Raw genomic sequence first — 9,598 nt, 5'->3', positions numbered from 1 at the left:
AAAATAACCTTTCCCAAGTCCAGGTCTCCTGGGGCTCGGGGAGAACAGCAGATTCCCACTGCCCGCTGCAGAGGAACGGGCGCCTTGCCAGAGGGATGGAAAGGGTAGGGTCCCCATCCTAGGGCCACCACCCTCTCCTCTCTCGGCCGAGAGTTCCTCCGCCCCCGCGTCCTGCCCCCTTCGTCCTAGGTCCCCGGGCTGCGGGCCGGCAGGGGAGGAGTTAACTCCGGAGGTACCGGTTGGGCTCACCGTACCTGCCGCCGCCGCCGCCGCCGCCGCCGCCGCCGCGGGTGGGAGGGACGAGGACGCGGGAGCCGCCTGGGCGCCAGGAGCGCTCCAGTCTGGCAGGGTGCTGCGCGGGGAGCTGGCGGCGGGGCTCCGCGCGGCTAGGGGCTTCCGCCAGGGGGCGCGCCGCGACGGGGCGGGAGGGGCCGTCTGGTCTGGGGAATTAGCGCCAGGGACGGGCGCGCGCGCGGGTCCCCAGCACATCTGGGCGAGAGCGGCGCCGCTGGACCGAGGGGGGCGCCTAGCGCAGATCTGGAGCGGCAGAGGCACCGCGCGACTGGGGCCCTTCGAGGCGTTCGGGGCGCACATCTGGGACCTCGAGAAGGGGCCGCGCCGCGCACAGCTGGGCCGGGGGAGGGGGGCGGCGGCCGCACAGCTGGACCGGAGGGGGCGGGGTCGGTCCCGGGCGCCCGGCAGAGGGGAGGGCCGCGAGCCGCCGGGGACTGGAGCATGGGACGGCGCGCCTGAAGGAGCAGGGGCGAGGCAGGGGCCTGGGAGCCCGGCAGCAAAAGAGGAGAGCGAGGGGCCCGAGAGCAAAGGAGGAAAATGCAACTGACTCGCTGCTGCTTCGTGTTCCTAGTGCAGGGAAGCCTCTATCTGGTGAGTGGCCCGCGGGGAGCTGCGCGGTGGGGCGGGGGCCCGGAGGACGGGGGAGAGCCCGGAAACTTTCTCCCTTCCCCACGACATCCCCGGGATGGAGGGGGAAGCCCGGAGGCCGGGGGAGAGGGCGGGTCCGAGGACCGAGACTGGCCCGCAAGGGTTAATAGGGGCGGGGAGAGGGTGCGCGGCTGGCCCACCCACTCGGCCGGCGGCGGCGGGAGGTGCGACCAGCACGAGGGAAAAGGCCAGCAGCAGGGCGCCAAGGGTTCCTCGACCCCGTCCCGGCGCCCCGGGACGCGCGGAAGGGGAATGGAGGTGGGCGGCGGAGCTGACCACCTGCCGGGTCTGGGGCCCTGGGCTCTTCTCTGACCTCGGGGACCCCGAGGGCCCGGGACCTGGGTCCCCCGGCGCGCAGAGCCTGTCCAGGCAGGGGGCCGCCCCCCGCGGCTCCCGCTCTCGCCTTCCCTCCCGCTCCCTCCCTCCCCGCCTGTTGTTTTCCTCTCCTTTCCCGGCTGCGCGCAGCCCGAGCCCCACAGGACCTGGGCAGGCGGCTCCCGCCCCGGGCGCCCGCGGCGGCAGAGCGGAGCGCCCCAGAGCCCGCTCCCCGAGCGCTCGCTCGCCGCGTCCCTGCCGCCCGGGACGCCCGGGAGTCCCACCCCGGCCCCCCGCCCCCAGTCCTGCCGTAGGGAAGCCTCGGCCCCACATCTGGACCTGCCCGTTTCCTCAAAACAATAACACCCTCTCCCGTGCCACCCCCCCCTTTGCCACAGTGTGGAAGCACCCTTTCCTTCTGTCCGCACCTGCGGCCCTTGTCCCCATCCTCCAGCCACTGACCGGCGACCCCCGGGGCCAAGTAACACGGGACTGCAGCCTGGGGCCCTCCTGGCTGTCCCTCTGCCCTACCCCTGGGGCCTAGCGGGTAGGGTCATTTGGCACACCTCTGCGGGCATAGCGGAGGCCAGAATGGGGGAAGGGTGGAGGGTGGGGGAGCATGGAGACCCCGGGGTCCCTTTGGAGCCCTCCAGAGACCAGCCCTCGGGCCTCCCTCATCCTCACCCCAGGGGCCACCCGGAAACCCAAACACTGCCCAGCTGTGAGCTGGAGCCCCTAGCGCTGGAAAGACAGACACGCAGGGCGAGTACTCTAGAAGCTGAGTAAGCACACTCCCGCCGCTGCCCTTAGGAGACCTCGTCTACTCCCTGATGCCCTCCTGAGCCACTGGGTGTCCGAGCTGGGTCACACTGTCCGGCTGGCCCGCCCCACAGCCCCTCCAGGAGGCCTTCCCAGGTGCTGCCTGTTGCCGGAGCCGATCTGGCATTGGCAGGCCAAGGCTTAGCAGTTTGGCACAAGAGTCCCAGTGGGCCTGGGCTTGGGTAGAACCTCCATGAACGACCCTATCTGGTCCCTGAGGCCAGGGGGGAGCCGTGGAATGAAAGGGCTGACTGCGTGATTCAGCCTTTTAGGGATGTCACCTTTGAATCCTGTTGTCCTCATCTGTAGAATGGGCATAAGAACTCCTGCCTCGGGGAGCAATAAGGTCCTGGGACGTCCTCATGGGTGATCCCCTGAGTTTTTGACCTTCCATATCTTGGCCTTCCTGGCTGTGGAGTTCACTCGAGGGCTCCTCCTAGTCCTCCTGTCCAAACTGAAACTGCATTTGTGCATGACCGGAAATGTCACTGCTTTCTTATATTGTTGTCTGTTGGGTCTCTTAGCCTCAGAGGACAAAATATCCTAGGGTTTAAGGGTGGCGATGTCTCATCAGACAGAAAAGGACATGCCAAAAAGCAGGGGCTGCACCTCTCCTGCCAACCCGGGGTCTCTCCCAGCGTAGGGGTGGAGCTTTCCTATTCAGCTCGGGGCTCCTTCAGGGCAGTGGCTTCTCAGAGGCAGGGAATTTCCTCTGTGAAATTGTGACCTTATAACCAACCTCTCCTGTAAGACCAGGGGCTCCGGCAGCACAAGACTATGCCTCTGACAGGTGAGGACTCTCCCAGGATCAGGAGCTGGGCCTCCCCCATCAGACTGGAAACTCCCTAGGGGCAGAGACTGTGTATTCTGGTCCGCTGGAGGGAATTCTTGATCATCCTTCCAGACTTAGAGTAGCGGCCAAAGGCAGGATGGTGGGAGGGACGGGGCGGGGGTGACCTGAATGTCAACAGGGGAGCTGGGGCCGTGACACAAGGCAGAGTGTACACTCAACCCCTAGCGAAAGTGGGTGATGTGCAGGGGTCCCTCAACCTCAGGTCGGTGGAAGGGACAGGCTGTTGGTGGGGGGCAGAGACCAGAACTCCTGGGTCCTCTGGGGACGGGGGGTCTTACTCTCCTCCCAACTCCCTCCGCAGGTCATCTGTGGCCTGGATGATGGCCCTCCTGGCTCAGAGGACCCTGAGCGCGATGACCATGAGAGCCAGCCCCGGCCTCGGATGCCTCGGAAGCGGGGCCACATCTCACCTAAGTCCCGTCCCATGGCCAACTCCACTCTGCTAGGGCTGCTGGCTCCGCCTGGGGAGGCATGGGGGGTCCTTGGGCAGCCCCCCAACCGCCCAAACCACAGCCCCCCACCTTCGGCCAAGGTGAAGAAAATCTTCGGCTGGGGTGACTTCTACTCCAACATCAAGACCGTGGCCCTGAACCTGCTCGTCACGGGGAAGATCGTGGACCACGGCAACGGGACCTTCAGCGTCCACTTCCGACACAATGCCACCGGCCAAGGCAACATCTCCATCAGCCTCGTGCCCCCCAGTAAAGCTGTAGAATTTCACCAGGAGCAACAGATCTTCATCGAAGCCAAGGCCTCCAAAATCTTCAACTGCCGAATGGAGTGGGAGAAGGTAGAACGGGGCCGCCGGACCTCGCTCTGCACCCACGACCCGGCCAAGACCTGCTCCCGAGACCACGCTCAGAGCTCCGCCACCTGGAGCTGCTCCCAGCCCTTCAAAGTCGTCTGTGTCTATATCGCCTTCTACAGCACAGACTACAGGCTGGTCCAAAAGGTGTGCCCGGATTACAACTACCACAGCGATACTCCCTATTACCCCTCGGGGTGACCCTGGGCAGGCCACAGAGGCCAGGCCGGGTCTGGAAGGACAGGCCTGCCCGTGGAGGAGGCCATCTGGCTGGATACTGGGCAGGGAAGGGAAGGGACCTCAGGCAGGGGCGGGGGGGTGGAGAGGAGGAGATACCGAATGGGGCCAGGGCCAAGTCTCCAGTGGTGGCGGGGAAGGGGTCCCAAGCACTGGCCCAGCTTGAGGTTGTGGAGTGACTGGGACATGGGAGTGCTGGAGGAGGAGCGGGTTCTCTGGGCAGCCCCGCGGGGCTTGCCCACTGCACAGCAAGAAGATGCTGGGTCCGGGAGGCTTCTGGGGAAGGCAGACCAGTGTGGCCCCAGTATAGGGCTGGAGAGGAGCCCAAAGCCTGGGCTCCTTCCTCGCTGTCCTGAGGAAGAGCAGCAACAAGGAGAGGGGCATTTCATCAGCGTGGACACAAGTAGGCCACAAAGGACGGCGGAGGTGGGGCAGCCTGCGAGCCAGCTCTGGGAGGGGAGAGGGGCAGGGGGGCAGGAGGAACTCTCGTGCCCCACGGAGGGGACCCCCCAGCCCCGTAAACCCATGTCCTGGACTGTGGACTGAACTTGGCTTGAGGCTCAAGTGGTGACCCTTGAAGTCTTTTTGATGTCTTGACAAGTAGACCCTCTGTTCCCAGCCAGGCCATCCCTTTCTGAAATTCCCTCTCCTGCCACGGCTGTGTCCTCTCTCACTCCCACCCCACCTTGTGCTGATGGGACACCCATCCTTAAGCTGAGACAGAGGGTGATCGTGGTTCTCCCAATACCAAGGCCACAGATGGAAGCCCGCCCTTGCGCTATGTCCCTCTGCCACCCCACCCCCTGCCGGCTCCTCTGGGAGTGTCCTTGTCCAGCCCGCCGGCCTGGGGCTCCCCTGGATAGGGTCGGCACCTCCCCTTTCGGCCCGTGGGGCTGGGGGGCGCCAGACTGTCAAGGGCATGCTGGACCTGTTCCATGGTGTCTGTCTGTGGGTTGGGGAGGGGCGGGCGGGGTGTGGAATCACCTGATTGTCAATTTCCGTGTGCCGAGTCTTGTTCTGGAGCCGGGAATAAAGCTTTCCCAAGGCATTGGATTCTGAATTGTCCAGGGAGGGAAAGGGCCCCGGGTGTCCCACCAACCAGCCAGCCTCGCTCAGAGGGTGGTGGGATGAGTCCTGGAGACCAGAGCTGGGGGGCTCTGCTGGAGCTGTTGCTCCCTGAGGGCTCAGAGCTTCCCTCTCCAGCCCCCTTTCTGGAGCTGTCGGGAAGGCTGGGCCAATACCCCCTGGTGCTCCTGGGGGTTGGGGGTGGCAGCCGCAAAGCCACTTGGGGAGGAAAAGCTAGTAGGCGACGTGGCCCCTTGTGTTACTTGTCGCCTCCCTAGGTGGCCATCTGGGTGGGCTCGGGGTGGGGGGCCCCTGCTCTCGCTCTGTCAGTATTTTGCGCCGTGGCCTTGGATAACTCCATGCTCCTTTCTGGGTCTCTTTTTCCTTCTCTGTGAAATGAGATGCTTGCCCAACCCAGAGCTTCTCCCATGGGAGGGGGCATCTGGATCACTGAGAGTGGTGGGTAACACACGCATTTCTGGGCTCCAGAGTTTCTAATCCACTAGGTCTGGCCTGGGGTGTAAGGATGTGCCCTTCTGGTGATGACCCAGGGAGACACCGATGCTCCTGGCCCAGGGACCACACTCTGAGGACCACTCATATAGCCTCTCCTGTCCTCTCTGGCTCTGGATCCCTAACATGAACAGACCCCTCTCAGGCTCTCTCCCAGCTGTGACTTCCAGCTCCTTCTCCTGGGGAAATCTCCTGGAAGGGCCCTTCCGGGGACTCGGGTTGTCAGGGGTTCAGTCTGATAACATGCTGGTGCAGGAACAGGGCAGGTTGGGGGGAAATGGGGACAGAAGGAGACTTGCAGTCATTGCCCTGCCCCCGCCGAGAGGAGGGCCTCGGGATGGATGTCTGCCAGTGGCGTCTTGCCTGGGAGTCAGCTGGGCCCTTTGGGGCTCAGTGAGCAGAAGGCTGAGCCCCAAATACCAAGATCGCAGTACCCCCTATGAGGCCATCCTAGGTCTGCTGGCTTGGGAAGGCAGCACTCTTGTCCCCTGGGTCCCTCCCAGCCATGCAGCCAGAGCAAGGAGCATCCTAGCATGTGGGGAAGGTGGTCCCGCCACCCCCAGCCTGCCTCCCCTGCCCACCGGCACTCAGCACGGCCCAGGGCTCCTCTCACTGCAGAGCAGAGCTGGGCAAGGCCTTAGCAGCTATCTTGCTGTAAGAAGTGACCCAGAAAGGGCACATGACTCAAGCTCACACTCCGGTTCCAGTGTTCGCCTCCACCATGACTCCTGGGGTCACCTCTCCCAAGCCGAGGTTTGAGACACTCCCTCTGCCCCCCACCCTCACTGGGCCATGGGGACAGGTGCTCAGAATTCAGACAGGCCCAGGGGCTCAGTCTCTCTCCTGGGGCTGGGGTGGGGGGTCTGCTGGGATCTGGTGGACTCTATCACCTGCGGATGCCCTCCAGACTCACCTCCTCCCATAGCAGTGTGGGCGCTGGAGGAAGAGAAGCAGGCCAGCGGTCCCAAGCCCTCCTCACCTGGTCCGGTGGAACTAGCAGCAGGTAGCAGGGGACCCTCTGCCCCACCCCCTCCGGCTCCTCTTTTGTGGAGAGCCAGATGCTGCGGACAGCTGGAGGGCTGGCCCGCCTGACACGCGGTCTGCTTGGGCAGGGGGTGGGTTCATTTCAATAACTTCATTTCAGCCTCACGCACAGTCCGCGGCCTCCTCCCTCCTTCCCCGCCTTCCCCGCTAACCTGGCTGCTCCTCTCTGCTAGGATCTTGGTAATAGGTTTTTCTCCTGAGCTGTAATTCTTTTGGAATAGACCTCTGGGCCCTAATACTCTGGCCACCACCAGGTACTTCCTATGCCCCCATGGTCCTCACAAAGGTAAGGGGTCTGTCTACCCAACTGTCTCTCCTTACGAAGGCACAACCTCTGCTCCCCTTGGTGAGCGACGTCCATGACATCTTCCCAGGGGAGATGGACCCCCAGTCACTACCAGGCGCTCTCTGATCGTCTGATCTTGCCACTCAAACACAGGGGAGCAGACTCCTCTGGAATGAACCTGTCTCCTCTTGCAGGAAGCAGCTCTAGGTCCTACTCCCGCCCAAGCCTTTTGGCCTCCCCCACCACTGCCCTTCTGTAACAAGGCTTTTGGTCCGGTGGTCCAGCTCCCCCATCGGCTCAACCCCACTAGGGAGTCGCCCCGGGGCAGAGTCGTCTTCTCCTTCATCCGAGGGGAGCAAGGGTCACGGCCCACATCGCCCTAAGAGACTGAGGAACCAGGGTCTGTAACCCCCTGAGGCCAGTCTGTGCCTCCCTCGTCAGACTGATGTCTCTCTAGGCAAGAACGGTAATATGGGCCTGGGTGGGAGAGCTTGCTCTCAGAACGCCTGGACGCTGCCTCTGCCCTTCGGCCTTGGGCACAGGTACTGTCTAGGCCTCCGTGTCCCCACCTGTGACGGGGTGATTCTTTCCAGCATCCTGCGAAGCTAACAAGAGGGAATCCATGGCGGGTCAACGGGCGACAAAGCCGAGTCTTCCTCTGAATGAAGCTTGAGGCAAAAGCAAGAGGTGTCTAGGTCCCTCCTCTCTGCTCCTTCCCCCTCATTTTTCCTCCCTGGGATGAGCAAGCGGGAACTGAGTCACCCCCTTCGCCATCCTTGGCAGGGATGCCGGTGACCTTGCATGTGGCAGTCTCCTGAGGCGAGGCCCGTTGCTCAGAGCTTGCATGAGGTGGTGGGTGGGAGGGGAAGGGGGGGGAAGGGGGAGTGCATGGAGGTGGAGGCAGCTGAAGGTCAGAGGGTGACCGGGGACCTGGGTTATCAAGTTGGGTAGGTTTGGGGGGGTGTGGGAGACACAGTGAACCAGTCACTCTGGGCTGGGAAGTGACTCAATACCATGGCTGGGAGTGGGAGAGAGAAGTGTTACTTCCGGAGACTGAGTCCCAGGGTGCCACAAGGAGAATCGGGGGCTGGGGCGACAGGCAAAGAGAGGCCCCAACCGCCCTACCAGGAGGAGGCAAGCTTGAATGCAGGGGGGCCCCTGCCAATTACGCTGAATTCCTGGAGTGGCAGCTGTCGCCATCCTGAAGGCACGAATGCTGGAGGAGACCCGGCCCTCAGGAGTTGGGGGCTGGGCTCTGGTGCCATGGGACCCCTCTTTGCCATCGGCCTGCCAAGCTCAAAAGCTGACCAGATAACCCAAGCGACAGATGCCTGCTTCAAAGCTCTCCAGTCCATCATCTCGGGCCCATCTCCCGAACCACGGAGGCTGCCCCCGAATGGACAACACGTGTGCTTGCGGGAATTGGTGTCTGCATCCCGACGGGCTGGGTGGGTGGCTTTGGGCAAAGGACATCATCTGCCGGACCTCCTCAGGTGGAAACCTAGGGATCTACTTACATTGGAGCACTGCGGGGGAATGAAATGACCTCCTCGACAAATGTTACCTCTTCCTCGTCTGTTTTTGGACGTGGGTTATGTCTGCTTCAGCCTTGCTCCTGGTGTAGCTGGGGGCTGGAGGGAGGAGGGAGGAGGCCCGGCTTCCCTGCCTGGTTCTACCCCGTAACGCAGGAGGCAGGGAATTGTTCCATGTTATCCATTTCCCTTTTTTTTTCGCAGGAATGGGATCCTCAGGGTTAAGCTGGACTTCTGGCTGCCTGAGATAGATACTACATCTCTCTGCCTCACTTGCGCCTAGATGTGGTCATGTGACTGAGAGCTGGCCAGTGACACGTAAGCCAAAGGGCTATTTGGCAACTTCTAGAAAGACAGTTGATATGACAGTTTGAAAGACAGTTCTCGCTGCCATCTTAGACCATGGGCATGAGAGTCACATCCTGGGAGTGTCAGAGCAACGAGCTGGGGGAAGTCTTAGTTCCCGAATTCCTCGTGAAATAGAAAATGGTGTGGACAGAAACACCATGACAGCCCTAACCTGCCTCCCTCCTCAGACTTTACTGTGAGAGACAAATCAATTGTCTGTCTTATGTAAGCGGCCGTGCTTTGGGTGTCCATTTCCTACAGTTACATCTATCGCCACCTGACCCCTTCCCTACCCACCCACCACCTCACCATCAAACCAGGGGATGGGTTTGAGCGCTGCCCTACTGCGGACCTGTTTCCTCATCTGGAGAGATGAGCGGATACTCCCGTATGTTGCCACACCATCAGAGAGGTTTTCCTAGGCCGGTGGGCAAGAACGAACTTGGGAAAGCTCTGGTCCTCTCCCCGGCTCCCTGGCACCGGGGCACACAGCCTCCATTTTCGGAAGGGGGATGAGTTGCTGCAGCATGGCCGGGAGCCCCTGAGGGTTCCGAAGGATTCTCCACCCCGTCTGAAAGGCCTCCAGTCCCCAAATTCAACCCCCACACGTCTGAGTCCCCATCCACATTCTGATGTTGGTGACACGCAATCCTCGTTAAGGGCCTGGCTGATCCCAGCCAGATGGGATCCTAATTTAATTAAAACCCTTTAATTACCTGCAACAACACAGCTTTGGAAGTCCGGGGCAGGAGGGGCCCTGTGTTGGGAGGGGAGAGGGCGGGGCAGAGGAATGCCTGCCCTTCCATCATTCCATAAACACAGGCTTTCGGGATGGTTCT

At 62.3% G+C, this 9,598-nt stretch overlaps 1 protein-coding gene across 1 annotated transcript; it reads left to right on the top strand.

Annotated features, from left to right (window-relative positions):
• Positions 1-765: 765 nt before the first annotated feature.
• NXPH3 (neurexophilin 3) lies at positions 766-5,018 on the top strand. The gene is made up of 2 exons (XM_080827425.1): positions 766-885; positions 3,231-5,018. The coding sequence occupies exons 1-2, from the start codon at positions 832-834 to the stop codon at positions 3,933-3,935; spliced, it is 759 nt and encodes a 252-aa protein (XP_080683551.1). The 5' UTR covers positions 766-831; the 3' UTR covers positions 3,936-5,018.
• Positions 5,019-9,598: the final 4,580 nt, after the last annotated feature.

This window comes from Martes martes (assembly GCF_963455335.1).
Source record: "Martes martes genome assembly, chromosome: 16".
Lineage (NCBI taxonomy): Eukaryota > Metazoa > Chordata > Mammalia > Carnivora > Mustelidae > Martes > Martes martes.
The sequence above is the reverse complement of the archived record's forward strand: the minus strand, read 5'-3'. Positions and strand labels throughout refer to the sequence as shown.

Coding starts and splice junctions, on each gene's coding strand:
- NXPH3 (XM_080827425.1), top strand. CDS start 832: ATGCAACTGACTCGCTGCTGCTTCGTGTTCCTAGTGCAGGGAAGCCTC. Junction 886..3,230: donor TGCAGGGAAGCCTCTATCTG/GTGAGTGGCCCG, acceptor CTCCCTCCGCAG/GTCATCTGTGGCCTGGATGA.